Genomic DNA, 20414 nt, shown 5'->3' with positions numbered 1-20414 from the left:
ACAGCTTTTTTTTCCCTAATAGACATCTAAACATTTCCCAGTGGAGACAGGAAGCCTGGTAGGCTGTAAATACAAATATGGCTCAGCTCCATCTCCACTGCCACCATGAAAGGGAATATCAAGAGAGAACCAACGGGGCAGGAGGGTGAGGTGAGAAGGTCACTTTGGCTTTAATTGCTGCTCTTTAGGTGTTAGACAGCGATGCTGCACCATCCATAGGGAATGCAGACATGGGTTTTTCCAAATGTGCTTAGCATGTCAACATTTTAACATTGTGATTGTTACCAGCAAGGCTTGGGCAGAGAGGGGCCTCAGTATTAACTTTGAAAGCAGGGGGCCCAGGACTTGCTATTGACAGCAGATCTGCAGGGTATTTGTGTTCTTTGTCATGAAAGATGTTTACTGTGTTCAGCATTTCGCTCAGCACCCTATGGTTTCTATTTTTTTCTTTTTTTCCACTTTTTTTTTTTTTTTTTGCCTTTTACATTGAAAAAATGAGTTAAAAACAAAGTTAGGAGTTTTTTGAAGAAAAATATGTCAGCAGGGTTCCGTGTCAGCCGAGCTGACGGTGTGCTCACACGGCACGTTCAGCCCATGGAGCTGTTTTCTTTCTCCAAAGCAAAAAACAGCTTAAAAAATGATGTTTTTAAAAGAAGGTGCACTGTAGCTGTTTCTGCCATCCTTTTCCTTCACAGTCCTGTTGTGAAAAGTGAATTTCCAGAGCCACCAAAGCTCCTTTGGAGATGCACTCCCTCAGCATTGCACTCTTCCAGCAAAAAAGTGAAATAGTAGAGAGAGACTGATTGATTACAGAAATACAAATAAAGTTCAGATATTTGAGAACATTCAAATATATTTAATTAAACTTCTCTGTTCTGCAGAATTGGCAATTTACTCTCCAGTACTTATTTTCACCTTGAAAAGGGTGGAGCTGGGAATATTGATGTAGGAATGATTTGCCATCCCCTGTGTCAGAAAGGAAAATAAGAGGGAGACTTTTCCTTCAGAACCTCCCCAGTATTAACTGTGGGATGAGGATTTTGAAGTTAATCCTTCTGTTTCAAATAAATCACTGAGAGGCGGTGATGGAGAGACATCCAAACCAGAACAAATGGAGAAGACAGTAATGAGAAAGCATTTCAGTTTGCATTAGAAAGTATATTTTGCATTGCTATTTTACTGTTTTCCCCTCAAAAAAGTTCAACTCTCCAGCTCCAAGCATCCTTAAGAAATCCTATTTCTTTGATGTTCATTTTTAAGTTGAGGAATTCTGCTTGTATTTTGTTTTACTTCCACTCTCATTATAAAAATATTCATCTACAGCCTACATTGTTTATTATACAGAAAACATAATTATTGCCTGTTTGATCTAAAAATAAAGAGAGAATTCATCATTCATTTCCTAGATACACACTGGGGCAGGAGCTGAGCAGAGCACTCCAAGCCAATTAATCCCTGGGAAGTTTGCTAAATCCACAGTGGCATTGCTGACAGATCCCATGTGGATGGAATATCCCCTGTCACATGTAATATCAGACACAGGCTAGCAAAATCTTATTTACACCCATTCACTCTAGTTATAAACCCAGTGCTTAATGTTTTCACAGCACATTGGCAATCTCCTGTCAAAGCCCAGAGTAAGGACAAGGACACTTTGAAAAGGTGGAGAAGACAAGAAACGTGGTAAAATTGAGGGATTTCACAAGAGGAAGGAATAGGACTGCAAAGAATCGAGAACTGTTTCAGTTTCCCAGTGGAAAAAGGAAAAGGGGATAAGTTGTAGAACTGAGAGAACAGTAGAAAATGAGCAAGAGGGTCAGTTTAAGGGAGGAAAATCCAACAAAAAAGTGGATGAGAAAGCTGGAATATGTTTCCTGAGCTCTGTGAGAGGTTTGGACAATGTACATGGGAAAATATGGCACTGCAGGAGCTCACTTGGAGAAAACAGCAAATATTCAGATTTCTGTGGAGGGGCTGCAGAAAATGCTCTGTCTGAGGAGTTAATGAGAAACTTGTTCTGAGCTACAACTTTGCTGCTCTAAAAAGTCTTTTGTGCTTTCCATCAGTCACTTCATTCTACGACATTTAGGGTGTGATGAGTTTAGGATAGAGGTTATTGCCATAAGTATAACTCCAAGCCCCACAGCCACTGCCCGAGGCTCTCAGGTGACCCCACAACCTGGGGACAGCAGGGAAATACCAAATCTGGGGCTGCAGCATCTTTCCAGGTGGGGTGAACACTTTCATCCATGCAGAGATGGGAAAGAACAAAAACCTCCCATCTATTTTTTCTGTTTGCTGGGTGGCAGTGGGCACAGAGCACTGGATCAGCTCTGTTTATGATAAAGATTGTTCATTAGAGGGGTGTGACACAGAGAGATGCGATATTCCCAGCAAAGCGTTCCAAGGATATTCCTGACCTGTTCACAGCGCAGGAGAAGCATCACTCGAGCATCCCTCCCACGCCGCCCTGCCCAAAGCACCCCCTGCCCCCGAGCCGCAGCGCAGGGGTGGGAAGGGACACGGGGGACACGGGGGGGACCCGAGCGGGGCCGGCCCCGGGCACACCCCGCCCCGGCGGGGCGGGCCGAGCCGCCAGCCCCGAGCCGAGGGCTGTAAAAGCGGGGCAGCGGGGCCGGGGAGCAGCGAGCCACAGAGCGGCCGGGGCTGCGTGCGGAGCAGGTGAGCGGTGCCCGCGGAACCGGGAGCGCACCGGGAGTGATGCCTGGGGAACCGGGAGCGCACCGGGAGTGATGCCTGGGGAACCGGGAGCGCACCGGGAGTGGGGCAGGGAGAGGTGCCCGGAGAACCGGGAGAGCACCTGGAGCGGTGCCCGGGGAATTGGGAGCGCACCGGGAGCGGGGCATGGCGCGATGCCCGGGGAACAGTGAGCGCACAGGGAGCGGTGCCCGGGGAACCGGGAGCGCACAGGGAGCGCACGGGGAGCGCCCCGGGAGCGCGCACGGCGGCAGCTGAGCATCTCCGCGCTGTCCCGCAGGTTGCACCAAGTGCCAGGATCGCTGCACAAACGAGCAAAACGTCGTCCGAAATGGCAGCCGAGGTGAGGGGGAGCTTGGCTTTGCTCCGGGTCCTTCTCTGCTTCGTTTGGAACGGGTGGGATCGGCATCCCTGGGAGGGTTCAGGAAAGGTGTCCGTGTGGTCCTGAGGCACGTGGGTTAGGGGTGGTCCTGGCAGTGTTGAACTCGCTGATCTCGGAGGTCTTTTCCAACCTTAATGATTCTGTGAGTGGTTTTCCCGGGTTTTCAATGGAAAAGGGCACAGCGAACGTCTTTGCTGCAATAAGTCACCGTCCCACCTCTGATCCCGGCAGTGAAGATGTACCTGGACACCTCTTCCCACCCCAGCCCTTCCCTCCCAGCAGCACCATTCACTCCCTGTCCCCTATGCCCACAACGGGGTGTAAAACTTTGGGTTTTTTCCCCCCATTTCCCCCCCGCGGCAGGTCCTGCGGACAAGCTCAGAGCTCCCGCACTCCGAGCCTTCATCCTGCCCCCGCAGGCTCCCTCCTGCCCTTCCCTGCGCCAATCCTTTGGGAAAAGAGCCGCTGCTGTCGCGGTCCCTGCCCGCTGTCCATGGTAGCTCCGCCGCCCGCCCGGGGCCGCGCACCCGCCGAGCCCTTCTGGGGCTCCTTTGGGGTTTTCTCTTCCCTTTTCATCTCAATCGAACATTTGTAACTCTGAAAGGCACCCAGGCCTCCCTTTCTGCAACCTGCTCCTTTGCCGTTTTTATCCTAATTTTATGTGACAACGTCGTGGGCTCTGGAGCTGCTGCAAACGGTAACTTCAGATACTTCCTAGCTAAAGGAGTGTTTTAGAGCGTGTGGTTTGTGCTGGCCCACAGCTCCGTGTCAGCTGAATATTTCCTTCTAGTCTCCCTAAAAAAAAGTGGGATTTTTTTAGTATTTCAAGGATCAGATAACAGTTTTCACTCTCTCCCTGACTCCTTCAAAGGGTCAGAGATCAGAAAAGAGAGTTCCATGCTGGTCTTGCACCACATGCCCTGATGCTTCTTTTCAGAGAGTCCTGCAGAAGTCAAATATCTTGGAGGATCCCCAAGCCAGACCTGTAACCTCAAGGGCTAAATTTTAGTGAAAGTGACATGTTTCTAACTCCAAGGTTTTGCTGGTACAGACTGAATAAAACCATTTGTGACATGCTGCTCAGCTTTACTTTGATAAAGATTGTTTTGAGATTTGGAGATTTTTCTTTGACTGAGATGGACATGAACTGATTTTTAGGGGATATATCCATAAATCTGTGTCTCGTCCCTTCATTTCTTGCAGGGGGACAAAATGATGGCAGGAAGGTTTGTGGGGAGCACAGATCCCATCATGGAGATGCTCAGCGCTTCCATTACTGTCGATCAGAGACTGTCTGAGGTGGACATCCAGGGGAGCATGGCTTATGCCAAAGCCTTGGAGAAGGCTGGAATCCTGTCCAAAACTGAGCTGGAAAAGATCCTGAGTGGCCTGGAAAAGGTATTTCTTCCCTTCAAAACCTCTTGTGTGTGCTGGAATGAATCTTTCCTTACCTGGCAGCATCTTGCTGTTTTAAAGAGTGCCTTTAAATGTCCTCGTGTCCTCTTCAGACTGAGCAGTCACTAGGAATCATTTCAGTGTGAAGTAAGAACATCCTTTTCCTGCTGGCATGTGGAATTTTGAGTCTGGCTGCCTAGCTTGGCAGAAGACAATGCATAGCAGGTGTAGGGGGGAAGAGGAGGAAGCAGAGAAGTGCTTTTATAAAATATCCATTGTTATTGTTCACCCACCCTGGACAACAGTGAATCTGTGCAATGTTTTATAGCAAAAGCTTTGTGGGTGATGCTAAAGAAAAAATCACTGACATTTAAGCTCAATTTTTCCTTGTAATGCTTAAATCCTCCTGCAGGATAACACTGCAGGTTTATCATGGATAGAGAGGTGAATCCCACCAATAGTATGGAATATCAGGATGCAGTGAGCAGCCTGAATGCCAGAGTTTGCACAAGACTTCTGGGAATGCCAGGAGCTGGGATTTGCTTGGGACACTCACAGCCCCAGACACAGCAGGGTAACTGTGATGTTTCTGCTGTTTGCAGATCTCTGAGGAATGGTCCAAAGGAGTCTTTGGTGTGATCCAGACTGATGAGGATATCCACACTGCCAACGAGCGCAGGCTGAAGGTTTGGCTCCTCCAGCATCTTCTTCCTGATTCCCTGACATTAAGGGCTTGTCCCTCTGTCCCTCTGTGAAATCCCTTTAGAGCTGCTGGCTCTGAACCCCCTGGAGTACAGCCAAGGGTCTCCAAGCCCCCTTTTTGGGCTGCACAAGCACAGAACCCAAAGCTGCAAAGCTGCTCTTCCCCAGAACACATCCCATGGTTACTCACAGGATGCTGGAGCTGAGTCCCTTCCAGGCAGGGAGATGTGTTCATGTGGATTGTCCTGTTTAGAACACAGAGATCCTGACAGAAATCCTGCTCTTGTCCTCAGGAGCTGATTGGAGACGTGGCTGGGAAGTTGCACACTGGCAGAAGCAGGAATGATCAGGTATGGACAGAATCTTTTCTTCTCCTTTTTTATTCCTCCTCTAACTCACTTCAGGAGACCTTAGCCCAGAGTGGTCTCTGGAACTCTTCCTGGAGAGCAAGAAATGCTGACATTACCACAGAAATACAACCAAATGATGAGAAGAAGATGCACATTCCCATCACACAGGACAAGGAGGGGTTTGCCTTGCTGTCACTGCATATGTGACATCCTTTGTGCCCTGAATGTGGCCAATCTCCCACAGGTTGTGACTGACCTGAAGCTGTTAATGAAGAATTCCCTCTCCATCATCTCCACGCACCTTCTGCAGCTCATTAAGACCCTGGTGGAACGTGCTGCCATGTGAGTACTTTCCCACAGTCCCTGTTATCTATAACTTTGGCCTTTTTGGGGCAGGACACTCTTAGTTTGTCCTTTGCCTGACCCCACTGGGCAGCAGCAGGGTCTCCTGTGCAGGGAGTTACAGCCAGGCACTTTGGGGTAGCCCAGGGGACACAACAGCCCTTTTTTCTCCAGAGCTTACTTTACAGAAACTTTCCTCATCCCTCAGAGAAACTTTCCTTCATGCCTGGCAAAGGAGTTGAGGTGGGAGGTCCACACGAGATTTTGGAAGGCATCAAACCTGTCTGAAGGAGTGGACAAAATGTTTCAGGTTTTTCTATAGGAGAAAAAGCTCATCTGTGTTACCTCCCTGTCCAGCTCTGCTCCTCACACTCCAGACCTGGGGTGGGCTGGGGAATCCTTGCCTGCCACAGAGGGGTTGCTGCTCCAGGCAACTTTCCAGGAGGCCCAGGGCAGTTTCACCACTCTGGAATAGCTAAACCCAGTGTGCTTGGCTTGGAGGCTGACAGCAGATGGACCAGCTTCGGCACAACACAGGCTAAAGATGCTCAGTTTGTGACCTTGCCAGGAGCTCTGATGTGTCCCTGTTCCTGCCCTCCCTGCTGTCTCTGCTGCTCACCTCTCTGCCCTTTCCCTCCCAGAGAAATCGATGTGATCCTGCCTGGCTACACCCACCTGCAGAAAGCTCAGCCCATCCGATGGAGCCAGTTCTTGCTCAGGTGAGCACCTCCCACCCTCGGGGCCCTGCTCTGCTGAGGGGACAGCCAGGGGTGGAGACAAACCAGAGGGAGCCCCACAAACAGGAACAGGAATTCCCAGTGTGCTCTGACCAGCTGGGAATCCAAGCATGGATTGGGAACTCCCTGTTCTCCATCCTTTGGCCATTCTCACCTTCTGGAGTGGGAGATTTTCCAGCTTCATCTCTCCTGTCCTTCCCCAGCCATGCTGTTGCTCTGACCCGCGATTCTGAGCGCCTGGGAGAGGTGAAGAGGAGGATCAATGTCTTGCCTTTGGGAAGGTGAGATCTACTGTATGTGTGATCACTGGGCCTTGCTTTGCTCTGCAAAGACTTCAGGGGTGCCTTCCCTGCTTCCCAAAGCTCAGCTTTGGATGGATAGGAAAGGAAGATTGCTTGATTTCTGTTTCTCTCTCCCATGGCAGTGGAGCTCTGGCTGGAAACCCCCTGGAAATCGATAGAGAGCTGCTGCGCAGTGGTAAATGTTATCCTGGGCCTGAGGGGCATGGGAGTACCTGTCACACCTGGGAGGGAGGGAATGGCACCACAGTGCCCCATCCTGGAGCCAGAGCCTTTCATTTTCCAGGATTTTTGCTGCAGAGATACAGGCAGTGCCAGGGAGGTGGGAGAAAGAGCAGCCCCTGCTGCACTCTGCCTGTCTGGGATCATAACAAAAACCCCACTAAACATGTTTGTGTTCCTGGGACTGCTCAAGGGCTCACAGTCACCTCCTCTGGGGCAGCCTGGTGCATTGAGGCTCCTGTCAGGGCCAGTGTGAGCTCCTGTGTCCATCCCCTTCCTTGCAGAGCTGGACTTTGCTTCCATCAGCCTGAACAGCATGGATGCCGTCAGCGAGAGGGACTTTGTGGGTAAGCACAGCCAAAGCTTCCCAGCACTGGGGGAAGCAGCTCCTGACACCTTTCCAGATACCCTTCTTTAACAAGGGACTGAAATCCATCACTGGGAAGTAAAGGCTCACTCAGAGTTCCCTGGCTTGTCCAAGCACCTTTTCCCCTCCTGATTTCCTGCCTTCCCTGCAGTGGAATTCCTCTCTGCTGCCACCCTGCTGATGATCCACCTCAGCAAGATGGCTGAGGATCTCATCATCTACAGCACCAGCGAGTTTGGCTTCCTGACCCTCTCTGATACCTACTGGTAGGTTTTTGGTCTCTGGTGAGGGATTCTCCTCAGCTCCCCACGCTGGGTGAGGCAGTGGCTGGGGTCTGTCTGTGCACAGGGCTGACCCAGCATCAGGAGCCTGGCACAAAGGCAGCCTCAGGGTGAATATTCCTCAGCAATGGTCACTTATTTCTGATTCCCTTAACTCAACCAAGTCTGTGTTCAGCCCAGCAACTCCTGTCCAGGATCTGCTGGCACAGAGAACTTCCTCCTGTGCTGGGAATGCTGCCAGAGCCTTTGTGTGGCTGGGTTTGTAATCCCATCAGACTCCTTGTCTGCAGGGTGGCACAGCCTCAGCCTTCCCTCACTGAGATCACTTAGCCTGGCCTGCTGACACCACCTTTGCAGCAGCATGGAGGCTTTTCCCTTCTCTGTGAGAGATGGGACTGTGTGGGAGCTCCAGACAAGGTGCAAAACCAAAGGCTTTTTTGTGGGAAACATGAGACACTCAACACCCTCAGTTCACTGATTTCCTACACCCTAAAGAGGAGTACAAGGAAAGGGGATTTAGAGGTTCCTTTCAGAGGGCAGGAACAGGGGTTTCAGCCAGAGGGTTTCACTCACCAGTGCACTCCACACACCTTCCCTGCAGCTCTGGCAGCAGCCTGATGCCTCAGAAGAAGAATCCCGACAGTCTGGAGCTGATCCGCAGCAAAGCCGGGCGAGTGTTTGGACGGGTGAGCCCCAAAAAGGAGGAGGAGGGAGAGGAAACTGCTCCTATTGGGGCTGGAGAATCTCCTTTTTCTTTGCCTTTTCTCTGTAAAGAGCTGTGGGTTCGGGCCCTGCCCCGGGGCTGTGCTTTGCTCTGTACCTCACTCCCTGCCTCTCCTGTTCCCTTTGCAGTTGGCTGCAATTCTCATGGTCCTCAAAGGACTCCCAAGCACCTACAACAAGGACCTGCAGGTAAAGCCCCTTTTCCCCTCCACACCCTCTCTCTGAGCAGACACAGTCATCCCCTGTCCTTGTGCTGTCCCAGCACTCCATTTCTGTGCACAGCCCCTGGCTGTGTGCTGGGAAAGGGGCTGAGGGAGGGGATGCAGGTGACACCCTGAGTGCCATGGCAGGAGCCTCTGGGATCACATCCCTGCTCTGCTGCCTGGGCTGCTCAGCCTGTTGTGCTGCACCAGGCTGGCTCAGAGCCATTTCCATCACTGTTCCAACACAGGAGGACAAGGAGGCTGTTTTTGATGTCATAGACACCCTGAATGCTGTGCTCCAGGTTGCCACGGGAGTGATTTCCACCCTCCAGGTAAAGCTTCATCTTTTAAGTATTGAACATGGAGCACATTCTGTGAGTAACACTGGGGACAGGGCTCCAGACTGGTCCTAAAGTGAAAATTCTTCAATGCCTCACCCACACTGCTCATTTTGGTCCCTCTTAGAGCTAGTGTGTCCCAAGGAGGAGCTGATGATAGATAACATCTACCTCTGCCCCTCCTTTCTGCAGATCAACAAGGAGAACATGGAGAAGGCACTGAGCCCTGAGATCCTGTCATCTGACCTGGCTCTCTACTTGGTTCATAAAGGAGTAAGTGACCGAGGGAAATCTGGAGCTGGGATTTCTTTGGCTGCAGAACTGCTCAGTGAGGAGCTGGGATGAGGCCCCAGGGTGATGAGCAGTCAACAACCATGAAAGCTGAAAACACATCCTTTACATGCATCTCAAGCAGTGCTACCTGGGGTACTTCATAGGAATTTACACCCAAATTACTTGATCATAATTTATTCCTAAATCCTCCCCTCTTCCACCCCAGCACTGCCAGATTCAGCTTGCATTGCCCTAAGGGGAAACAGTCCAGCCAAAAATGTAGCACATGCATTTTCCTCATGGAAAAGCAGCCCAGCTGCCTGGTCACTGACTGCCACCCCTGCTTCCCCCTGCAGATGCCCTTCAGACAAGCCCACATTGCTGCTGGCAAGGCCGTCCACCTCGCCGAGACCAAAGGCATCACCATCAACAATCTCAGCCTGGAGGACCTGAAGAGCATCAGGTTTGTACCTCTGTTATTTCACTTCCCTGCACAGTGACCTGCCTGACCTCCCTGACCTGCCTTCCCCAAAGTGCACCTCAGCATCCTCCTGTCCTGATTATCACCGCTGCTCCTGCTGGGGCTGAAACACTGGAGGGGGACAACATCACCTCCATTCCACTCCAGCAGGGTGGAATGGGCACGGGCATGGGCAGGAGCTCTTGGGAGGGGCTGGGAGACACCTCTGCCCTGAGCAGGAAGCCCCCAGAGGGGTTTGGCTCTGAGGTTCCTCGGTGTCCCCTTGGAGGCAGCAGCAGCTCAGGAGCGTTTCCCCTCGGGAAAAGGCTCCGTCCTCACTGCCTCAGCCTCTCCACAGGCACTGGGCACGTGGAGCAGCCCAGAGCCCCCTGACACCCCCCTGTGCCCCCAGCCCCCTGTTTGGCAGCGACGTGGCGCAGGTGTTCAGCGTGGTGAGCAGCGTGGAGCAGTACACGGCCGCGGGCGGCACCGCCAAGAGCAGCGTGTCCGCCCAGATCGAGCAGCTGCGGGAGCTGCTCAAGAGGCTCAAGGAACAGGCTTAGAGTGTGGGGAGAGATCCCGTGCCTGCAGCGGTGTGCCCGTGCCACTGATCTGGAGTTAATAAACACTGGGGTGTCTGTAGTTCACTGAAATCCTGCTCTTGTCTCTTGGTTCTTCGGGGTGAGGATGGATGGGCTGAGCTCAGCCCAGGTTTGAAAGGTTGTGGGTTCTCCCTTCCTGCAGGGGATGTGTCCCTTGCAGGGGAGGCTGGCAGATGGGGATTGTCCCTTTCTACTCAGCAAAATTCCTTTCCCACCCCAGCCTTGCAAAGCTGGAGTTTTGCTCAGCCCCTTCTCCCCATGCTGAGGCAGCAGCATGTTGTTGACTCAGAGCTGCAGGTCTGGAACACACGCAGGGAACAGAAATAACAAAGGTGTTGCCTCACCAAGTTTGGGGCAAGGGCTGCAGCACAGGCAGGACAAACTGCCAGCAGCTAAATCTCCAGCCAAAGTACCCCAGGAGACAGAGTGCTTGCACCTTTGGAGCATTTGTGCTTTTAACACATGGAAGAAGGATCAGCAACAGCAAAATTCCCTTTTTCCAACTTCTCACCACTCTCAGTCTCTCCTTAATCTGGCCTTAAAACAAATCCATTCTCTTGGCATTTAAACAGCATATTTCAATTACCTTTCCACAAACCTCCTTTGTGTTTGCTCCCTTCCTTCCTGCTGTGTTCCTGTTTTGGCTCATGTCTCACTCTCCAGACTGGTCATCTGGCCAGGAAATCACTTTTGCACACTCAGCTACCAGGCTAAAGGAACAAGAAAGCCACAGGTAACACCAATACTCAACACCTGCAGTCAGAAGAACAGAGATTTCCTCATTGCCCCCTCACAGTTCCCATAAACTTTCTTGATCCATGCCATTCCCCTTATTTTTTCTGTTTGTATCTTCTGGTTCCTTCTCTTCAGATCCTCAGCTGAACAGATTTTCTCTTGTTCCCAGCAGCAAAAGTCTGGCATTGTCCCTCACGGCCAGTGCTGGTGACACAGGGCCAAAATGAAAGGAAAAGGGAAGCAGCAGATTACCACATTTCAATCTCTTACTTAAATAAGTAGTTTACAGTCACTGGTACTCCCCACCCATCCATCCTTTTCTTAAAATTGTGAAATATTTTAGATTGGAGGGGTGTGTGGAGCTCCACAGACATTACAGAGTGTGGTCCACTGTGTCTTCAGACTTTCACCATCATCCTCTGACTCATTGGAATTTGGGTTTTGGTCTCAAACCCCTGCTCATTACAGGCCACAGGAAGGCACTTGAGCCAGGAATTCACTTAGGCTCATTATCAGCTGGGTCATTCTGGATGTAAATCTCGTGCTCACCATTCTTCCAAACCCTCAGTAACCTCCTGTCAAAGCTGGAGTATGGAATGGACATCCATAAAGCATGAACATGAAAAAAAGAAACATTAAAAGTGAGGAACTCTAGAAGAAGAAGGAACCTGGCAACAAAATGGTTCAGAGTTTTTCTCAGTGCATCCTCAACTTTGCAAGTATGAAAAAGAAATTATCACGGGTGGAAATGTTTGAGAAGCAGTGAATTAATCGCTGGCTACATACAGAGTCTGAGCCTTGTTCCAGATACTGAGGGCACTACATGGAAAATCCAGCTGCGAAAGGACCTTGTGGTGCTGCCAGAGGCAGCTGGGTGTCCCTGGCAGTGTCCTGCTGCTCCAGACAAGGACCCAAGGTCCGGGATTACGTTCCTTCCCAGCTATATGACACCAAGGCTGGTTAAAGGACAGCAAACCTCGAAAAGGTACAAGAAAACTGGGATGCCGCTCCTGAGTGTGCTGTGAGGCACAGGGCCAAGGCGTGCCGCTGCACAGCAGCACAGGAGCGGGGCTGGCCCGGGCACTCCCCGCCCCGGCGGGCGGGACGAGCTGCGGGAGCGCCGGGAGCGCGGCGGGATTGGAGCTGGGACCGGGACCGGGATTGGGACCGGGATCGGCATCGGGATCGGGACCAAGATTACAGCTGGGACCGGTACAGAGGCTGGGATGGGGACCAGGAATCCAGCTGGGATTGGGACCAGGATTGCAGCTGGGATCGGAGCCGAGATTGGAGCTGGGACCGGGAGTGGAGCTGGGCTCAGGATCGGGACAGAGCTGGGATCAGAACCGGAGCTGGGGTTGGGATCGGGAGCGGGATTGCAGCTGGGACCGATACCGGGTTTGGAGCTGGAATCGAGACCGGATCTGGGATCGTGACTGTGACCAGGATTGGGATCGGGACCGGGTCTGTGACCGGGATCGGGACCGGAGCTGGCATCGGGACCGGATCTGGGATCGTGACTGTGACCAGGATCGGGACCGGAGCTGGGACTGGGACCGGGGTTGGATCTGGGATCGGAACCGGGAGTGGATCTGGGATCGAGATCGTGACTGTGACCAGGATCGGGACCGGGACCGTGCCCGGAGCCGCCCCGCAGTGTGCCCGCCCCGCAGCGGCCCCGCGGCGCACACGGAGCCGGCGCGGCCGCGATGGCAGCAGCCGAGGTGAGCGAACTTTGCTTCCCCGGGGGTGTCGGGGGTGCTCAGCCGAGCGGAGCTGTCCCAGGGCCTCCGCGTTCTTGCCTCTGTCTCCTGGGAAAGGCCGATACTCGTGCCTGGGACTCGCGCTCAGGCACTTCCCAGCAGCTTGTGTAAACACTGCTCGGCACAAAAGCTGCATTTTCAGTTTCCTTCCCTGCCCAGATGTGACCGGGCATCCTGGCGAGTTCACTTTCTGCTCTCCGAATCGCTGCTCCACGTTCCAGGCAGTTTGTCATTGCCAGGCTGCACAGCCATTGCTCCAAAGAGTCCTGGAGATGCTTAAATGAACCTTCCAGCTTTGATTTCCAGATTGTAAATGTGTATGTTGCAATGTTTCTGCTGACACCCTTCTTGCTTTGATGGGAAGCTTTAAATACCTGGATACTCCTGGTCCCCAATCAAGTGCTGAGCCTCTGGAATGGCCTTTAATTTAGCATTAATTTTGCTCCTGGGTGCACCAAATGAATGTTGAGGAGCTCTAACACTTCTTTTTCAATTCTCATTCCTCTCTCTGCCTTTCCTCAGCTTTCTAACAATGCTACCTTTTACACATGGCTACACCCTCACCTCTGCAGGCTCTCTCCTGTTGTCCTTTCAGGCACAGGGACATGGAAACAGTCACCAGGGAAAACATTTTTTAAGGTTACTCAACAGTGTTTTGTCTGGCTGCTAAAGCCCTGGCACAGGTCAGCTTCCAGCTGTCCTGCCAGCTCCTTGCTGTCCATGGTAGTTATAGTGACCAGCATGAAAAGAAACTTGCAGTAGTGTTTAAAGAATCAAGTAGATCAGTAATTATCCACTCTGCAGCTGTATTTAGTCCCTTCCTTCAGGTGTCCTCCAATTCCTTTTTGTGCCTGGTAAATCTTGGATAAATTGTCTCTGCTCAAGTGAAACTCTGACCCACTTTTTGAAATCTTGGATAAATTGTCTCTGCCCAAGTGAAATTCTGACCCACTTCAGCGCAAGCTTGGCAGAATGAAAACTTCTTGGGTTGTCTTACCTGGGCAAGAAAAAAGCTTCTGAGCTGACACAGCTCAGGTGAGGCCAGCCAGGCTCTGAATCACTGCTGGAGAAGCTCCCACACAACACACACCCTGCTGTGGGCACAGCTGGAACCCTGCACAAGCCTTTGGTCACTCGCTGAAGTGGGTGACACATTCCAGGGGGTGAGGTCACCACAGGAATCCAGGCTTGGATGGGAAAACCCCACTTTTTTTTTCTGTGCTGGCCCACAGCTCTTTGTCAATCAAAGAAGAATTGTTAGTTAAACAGCACCAAAAGGATTTAAAAGATATTATTTTCACTTTAATCCTACTGACTGCTTAGTTTTTTCTCCCTTTACAAGGCCTCAAAACAGAAATCTGTGCTGGTGTTGCATCCTTCCCTGATATTAATTTCAAGGACTCCCAGCAGAGTCCTGCAGATGTAAAATATCTTGGAGGGTTCCTGGGCCAGACCTCGGAGCTCAGGGGTAAATAACACTGACAGTGATGTGTTCTCCAGCTCTTCAACCACTTGCCAGAGGTCCTGAAGCCCAGGGGACTTTCTGGTCAGTGCTGTCACACCAAAAGGAGCTGAGCATGGGCTCTGTATCAGATGAATGGACCACTGGATGTTATTTACTGCACAGGATTTATCTGAAGTCGTTAGGCCTCTTTAATTAGCTATTTTCTCTCTCAGGGGAATAAACTTTGGGGTGGAAGATTCAGTGGAAGCACAGATCCCATCATGGAGATGCTCAATGCTTCTATCAGCTATGACCAGAGACTGTCTGAGGTGGACATCCAGGGGAGCATGGCTTATGCCAAAGCCTTGGAGAAGTCTGGGATCCTGTCTAAAACTGAACTGGAGAAGATCCTGGGTGGCCTGGAAAAGGTATTTCTTTCCTTCAAAAACTGTCAGGTGAATGAATGGCTCCTGACCTGAGAGCAGCCTCCCTGCATTTAATAACTCCTGTGGCTGACTGGTGTTTCTGCTGTTTGCAGATCTCTGAGGAATGGTCCAAAGGAGTCTTTGTGCTGAAACAAACTGATGAGGATATCCACACTGCCAACGAGCGCAGGCTGAAGGTTTGGCTCCTCCAGCCTCTTCTTCCTGATCCTATGCCTGACATTAAGAGCTTGTCCCTCTGTCCCTCTGTGAAATCCCTTTAGAGCTGCTGGCTCTGAACCCCCTGGAGTACAGCCAAGGGTCTCCAAGCCCCCTTTTTGGGCTGCACAAGCACAGAACCCAAAGCTGCAAAGCTGCTCTTCCCCAGAACACATCCCATGGTTACTCACAGGATGCTGGAGCTGAGTCCCTTCCAGGCAGGGAGATGTGCTCATGTGGATTGTCCTGTTTAGAACACAGAGATCCTGACAGAAATCCTGCTCTTGTCCTCAGGAGCTGATTGGAGACGTGGCTGGGAAGTTGCACACTGGCAGAAGCAGGAATGATCAGGTATGGACAGAATCTTTTCTTCTCCTTTTGTATTCCTCCCCCTCAGTTCTTTAATTGAATATTTTTATGCCATCTCTCTCATGCCCTGACACACTCCAGCCTATATTCCCTTTAAATTAATGGTGGCTTTAAACTAATGATGCTGCAGTGATTCATCCACCCAGGGGAGTGGGATCTGCAGGACTGCATCCTGCTGGTAAAAGGCCACAAAATTCCACTGACATCTCCAGAACCCCCGACTCTGCTGGCTGGGTGCACACATCTTTCAGGATCAGTCTTCCTCAGGATGATCAACTTGTGTTGGTTGGGAATTTTCTGCTTCAAATTTGACAATATCTCACAAGTCCACTGAAAATAACAGGTTTTGGTTCTGTCCATGGAAAGCAACAACAGCTTTCACAAATCAGTGACCAGGGAAGCATCCCACAGGAGGAAGATTTCCCCTAATCACACAGCACCAGGAGGGGATAACGGTGCCAGGGGGCTCTGCTGAGCAATATTTGGTCACTAAATCTGTCCCGTTGTGTTTGGCCTGGCTGTGGCCAATCTCCCACAGGTTGTGACTGACCTGAAGCTGTTCATGAAGAATTCCCTCTCCATCATCTCCACGCACCTGCTGCACCTCATTGAGACCCTTGTGGAACGTGCTGCCATGTGAGTCCTTTCCCACAGTCCCTGTTTTCTGTAACTTTGGCCTTTTTGGGGGCAGGACACTCCTAGGCTTGTTGTGTGACTATGCAGCTGCAGGATCTCCTGTGGCCCTGCCCTCCCTGCTGTCTCTGCTGCTCACCTCTCTGCCCTTTCCCTCCCAGAGAAATCGATGTGATCCTGCCTGGCTACACCCACCTGCAGAAAGCTCAGCCCATCCGATGGAGCCAGTTCTTGCTCAGGTGAGCACCTCCCACCCTCGGGGCCCTGCTCTGCTGAGGGGACAGCCAGGGGTGGAGACAAACCAGAGGGAGCCCCACAAACAGGAACAGGAATTCCCAGTGTGCTCTGACCAGCTGGGAATCCAAGCATGGATTGGGAACTCCCTGTTCTCCATCCTTTGGCCATTCTCACCTCCTGGAGTGGGAGATTTTCCAGCTTCATCTCTCCTGTCCTTCCCCAGCCATGCTGTTGCTCTGACCCGCGATTCTGAGCGCCTGGGAGAGGTGAAGAGGAGGATCAATGTCTTGCCTTTGGGAAGGTAAAGTTTATTTTTATTGTGATCCTCAGCCCTCAGTTTGCTCTGAGATAAAGAGGCAGATCTATCCATCCCCTGAGCCACTGGGGTTTCTATTCCATAGACACTGCAGCCCAGCTTGCCTCTCCAAAGACTCTCACCACAGAAATATTTTTCTATCCCTTCTTGAAAATCAAGGATTACAAGGTTTCCATTAAGCAAATCTTCCTGTTTGGGAGGGAAAACCTGGTTGAGCTCAGAGTTAAGGGTTTGATGAACCTCAGACCACACTGTGAAATCCAAGTGAACGGTGGGAGGGAAATCTTCAGAGAGGTGTCATCACTAGAGCTCAGTTTTGGTTGGATATCAGTTTGGATATCATGGGTGACTTCTGGTTCTTTCTCCCCTGGCAGTGGAGCTCTGGCTGGAAACCCCCTGGGAATCGATAGAGAGCTGCTGTGCAGTGGTAAATGTCTCCCTGGGACTACTCATAATATCTGGGATTTTGGGAAGCATCAGCACATTATCCTAATGTTATTTTGGCTGTGTTGCAGCACTTGAACAAGAGGGTGGAGGGTAATGAATAGATAAAAAGTCACCTCCTCTGGGGCAGCCTGGTGCATTGAGGCTCCTGTCAGGGCCAGTGTGAGCTCCTGTGTCCATCCCCTTCCTTGCAGAGCTGGACTTTGCTTCCATCAGCCTGAACAGCATGGATGCCGTCAGCGAGAGGGACTTTGTGGGTAAGCACAGCCAAAGCTTCCCAGCACTGGGGGAAGCAGCTCCTGACACCTTTCCAGATACCCTTCTTTAACAAGGGACTGAAATCCGTCACTGGGAAGTAAAGGCTCACTCAGAGTTCCCTGGCTTGTCCAAGCACCTTTTCCCCTCCTGATTTCCTGCCTTCCCTGCAGTGGAATTCCTCTCTGCTGCCACCCTGCTGATGATCCACCTCAGCAAGATGGCTGAGGATCTCATCATCTACAGCACCAGCGAGTTTGGCTTCCTGACCCTCTCTGATGCCTACAGGTAGGTCTCAGCTCTGGGCAGAGAGCTCCTTGCTCAGCCTCTCCTCCTCAGCTCCCCACGCTGGGTGAGGCAGTGGCTGGGGTCTGTCTGTGCACAGGGCTGACCCAGCATCAGGAGCCTGGCACAAAGGCAGCCTCAGGGTGAATATTCCTCAGCAATGGTCACTTATTTCTGATTCCCTTAACTCAACCAAGTCTGTGTTCAGCCCAGCAACTCCTGTCCAGGATCTGCTGGCACAGAGAACTTCCTCCTGTGCTGGGAATGCTGCCAGAGCCTTTGTGTGGCTGGGTTTGTAATCCCATCAGACTCCTTGTCTGCAGGGTGGCACAGTCTCAGCCTTCCCTCACTGAAGTCACACTAACACTTAGTCTGACCTGTGGATATGACCCTGGAGGGGGAGCCCCCTTTTAAGTTTCTCTGTGAGAGGTGGGACTGTGTGGGAGCCCCAGACAAGGTGCAAAATCAAAGAGCAACTCAGTCACTTCACTGATTTCCTACACCCTAAAGAGGAGTACAGGGAAGAGGGTACATACTGCTTTTGGTGGGCTGGGTCAGTGATGATGTGTGTGTATGGATGAGGGTTTTGCTCACCAGTGCACTCCACTCATGTCCCACCAGCACTGGCAGCAGCCTGATGCCTCAGAAGAAGAATCCCGACAGTCTGGAGCTGATCCGCAGCAAAGCCGGGCGAGTGTTTGGACGGGTGAGCCCCAGAAAGGAGGAGGAGGGAGAGGAAACTGCTCCTATTGGGGCTGGAGAAATCTCCTTTTTCTTTGCCTTTTCTCTGTAAAGAGCTGTGGTTTGTGGCCCTGCCCCGGGGCTGTGCTTTGCTCTGTACCTCACTCCCTGCCTCTCCTGTTCCCTTTGCAGTTGGCTGCAATTCTCATGGTCCTCAAAGGACTCCCGAGCACCTACAACAAGGACCTGCAGGTAAAGCCCCTTTTCCCCTCCACAGCATCTCTCCTGCTGCCTGGAGGAGTCAGGAGAGCTGGGCTGCTCAGCCTGGGTTTTTTTTGGGCTGCACTCAGGCTGGCTCAGAGCCATTTCCATCACTGTTCCAACACAGGAGGACAAGGAGGCTGTTTTTGATGTTGTAGATACCCTGAATGCTGTGCTCCAGGTTGCCACTGGAGTGATTTCCACCCTCCAGGTAAGGATTCTCCTCGTCCTCTCACTATTCAACACTATCATGGTCCATATTCTGTGAGTAATACAGAGAGCAGAGCTCCAGATTGTTCCCAAATAAAAACTCCTCAGTGCCTCACCCACTCTGCTCATTTTGGTCCCCTCTGCCAGCTGCTCAGAGCATTCTTTTAGAGCTCCAGATGAATTCTCCTCACCCTGACCACTAATATGCCCAAAGGAGAAACTGATGGTAACGTGTCTCTGGGATCCTCCTCCTGCAGATCAACAAGGAGAGCATGGAGAGGGCGCTGAGCCCAGAGATGTTGGCTACTGACCTGGCTCTCTACCTGGTTCGGAAGGGAGTAAGTGCCAGAGGGAGAGCTGGAGCTGGGATTTCTTTGGATGCAGAGGAACTGAGCTGAGTCCCCTCTGCTCTGTCCTCTTCCCCCTGCAGATGCCCTTCAGACAAGCCCACATTGCTGCTGGCAAGGCCGTCCAGCTGGCTGAGACCAAAGGCATCACCATCAACAATCTCAGCCTGGAGGACCTGAAGAGCATCAGGTTTGTACCTCTGTTATTTCACTTCCCTGCACAGGCAGGGCTCAGCCTCCCTGACCTGCCTTCCCCAAAGTGCACCTCAACATCCTCCTGTCCTGATTATCACCGCTGCTCCTGCTGGGGCTGAAACACTGGAGGGGGACAACATCACCTCCATTCCACTCCAGCAGGGTGGAATGGGCACGGGCATGGGCAGGAGCTCTTGGGAGGGGCTGGGAGACACCTCTGCCCTGAGCAGGAAGCCCCCAGAGGGGTTTGGCTCTGAGGTTCCTCGGTGTCCCCTTGGAGGCAGCAGCAGCTCAGGAGCGTTTCCCCTCGGGAAAAGGCTCCGTCCTCACTGCCTCAGCCTCTCCACAGGCACTGGGCACGTGGAGCAGCCCAGAGCCCCCTGACACCCCCCTGTGCCCCCAGCCCCCTGTTTGGCAGCGACGTGGCGCAGGTGTTCAGCGTGGTGAGCAGCGTGGAGCAGTACACGGCCGCGGGCGGCACCGCCAAGAGCAGCGTGTCCGCCCAGATCGAGCAGCTGCGGGAGCTGCTCAAGAGGCTCAAGGAACAGGCTTAGAGTGTGGGGAGAGATCCCGTGCCTGCAGCGGTGTGCCCGTGCCACTGATCTGGAGTTAATAAACACTGGGGTGTTCACTGAAATCCTGCTCTTGTCTCTTGGTTCTTCAAGAGCTCACCCTCCCTCTTCCCCTCAAGAAGCCACCATCGCTCCTTTTGCCATTTCCAATAACTTTTAACTGTCACACTTCAACAAGTGACTCTGAAAATAAATAAAAGTGAGCAAGCAGGCAATAAATAAATAAAGTAAGCAAGCAGTAATAATAAACCCAAGCTGTGCTTAAGGGGAGGTTTAGATTGGGCATCAGGAGGAATTCCTTCCCAGAAAGGGTGACCACACATCACCATGGGTTGTGCAGGAAGGTGGAATCACCATCCCTGGAGGTGTTTAAGGGGAGAGTGGATGTGGCACTCAGTGCCCTGCTCTGGGTGACAGGGGGGTGTTGGGTCACAGGTTGGACTTGGTGACCTCGGAGGTCTTTTCTGATCTAAACGATTCTGTGATAAACAAACAAATAAATAGTGTAAAGAAGTAAGCAAATGAATAAATAAGTAAAAGTAGGTGATAACTACACTACCCTGAGTAATAAATAAGGAGGAGAGAGAGGAGAGGAGAGGAGAGGAGAGGAGAGGAGAGGAGAGGAGAGGAGA

General features: G+C 51.8%; 2 protein-coding genes and 1 long non-coding RNA gene across 4 annotated transcripts; 2 read left to right on the top strand and 1 right to left on the bottom strand.

The window, feature by feature from the left end:
- The first annotated feature begins 1967 nt into the window (after positions 1–1967).
- Positions 1968–10434, top strand: LOC128817118 (argininosuccinate lyase). Its single transcript, XM_053995297.1, has 17 exons — positions 1968–2682; positions 2999–3061; positions 4304–4498; positions 5098–5181; positions 5491–5547; positions 5792–5889; positions 6531–6608; positions 6830–6907; positions 7051–7103; positions 7432–7494; positions 7666–7780; positions 8397–8481; positions 8648–8707; positions 8970–9053; positions 9252–9332; positions 9689–9795; positions 10205–10434. The coding sequence occupies exons 2-17, from the start codon at positions 3050–3052 to the stop codon at positions 10353–10355; spliced, it is 1401 nt and encodes a 466-aa protein (XP_053851272.1). The 5' UTR covers positions 1968–2682; positions 2999–3049; the 3' UTR covers positions 10356–10434.
- On the bottom strand, positions 4393–16439 carry LOC128817123 (uncharacterized). Its single transcript, XR_008440113.1, has 4 exons — positions 16391–16439; positions 5388–5636; positions 4552–4691; positions 4393–4468 (listed from the first exon to the last, which is right to left on the bottom strand). It is a non-coding gene; the product is annotated as an uncharacterized LOC128817123 (long non-coding RNA).
- On the top strand, positions 12192–19831 carry LOC128817119 (argininosuccinate lyase). 2 transcript variants are annotated; one of them, XM_053995299.1, is made up of 17 exons: positions 12192–12341; positions 12576–12853; positions 14570–14764; positions 14875–14958; positions 15272–15328; positions 15885–15982; positions 16141–16218; positions 16440–16517; positions 16907–16959; positions 17171–17233; positions 17405–17519; positions 18138–18222; positions 18390–18449; positions 18586–18669; positions 18926–19006; positions 19099–19205; positions 19614–19831. In XM_053995299.1, exons 2-17 carry the CDS (start codon positions 12839–12841, stop codon positions 19762–19764), a joined length of 1404 nt encoding a protein of 467 aa, XP_053851274.1. In that variant the 5' UTR covers positions 12192–12341; positions 12576–12838; the 3' UTR covers positions 19765–19831. The 2 variants fall into 2 exon arrangements, with proteins under 2 accessions (XP_053851274.1, XP_053851275.1); XM_053995300.1 differs by lacking the exons at positions 12192–12341; positions 12576–12853 and adding an exon at positions 13171–13209.
- The last annotated feature ends 583 nt before the right edge of the window (positions 19832–20414 follow it).

Source organism: Vidua macroura, chromosome 20 (assembly GCF_024509145.1).
Source record: "Vidua macroura isolate BioBank_ID:100142 chromosome 20, ASM2450914v1, whole genome shotgun sequence".
NCBI classification, from domain to species: domain Eukaryota; kingdom Metazoa; phylum Chordata; class Aves; order Passeriformes; family Viduidae; genus Vidua; species Vidua macroura.
Note: the sequence above shows the minus strand (reverse complement) of the source record. Positions and strands in the feature narration are given on the sequence as shown.

Bases quoted from the DNA above. Each gene is read 5' to 3' on its own strand.
- LOC128817118 (XM_053995297.1), top strand. The intron at 4,499-5,097 runs GTATTTCTTCCC...TGCTGTTTGCAG, and splicing joins TCCTGAGTGGCCTGGAAAAG to ATCTCTGAGGAATGGTCCAA. The intron at 5,182-5,490 runs GTTTGGCTCCTC...TCTTGTCCTCAG, and splicing joins CCAACGAGCGCAGGCTGAAG to GAGCTGATTGGAGACGTGGC.
- LOC128817119 (XM_053995299.1), top strand. The intron at 16,219-16,439 runs GTGAGCACCTCC...GTCCTTCCCCAG, and splicing joins TGGAGCCAGTTCTTGCTCAG to CCATGCTGTTGCTCTGACCC. The intron at 16,518-16,906 runs GTAAAGTTTATT...CTCCCCTGGCAG, and splicing joins AATGTCTTGCCTTTGGGAAG to TGGAGCTCTGGCTGGAAACC.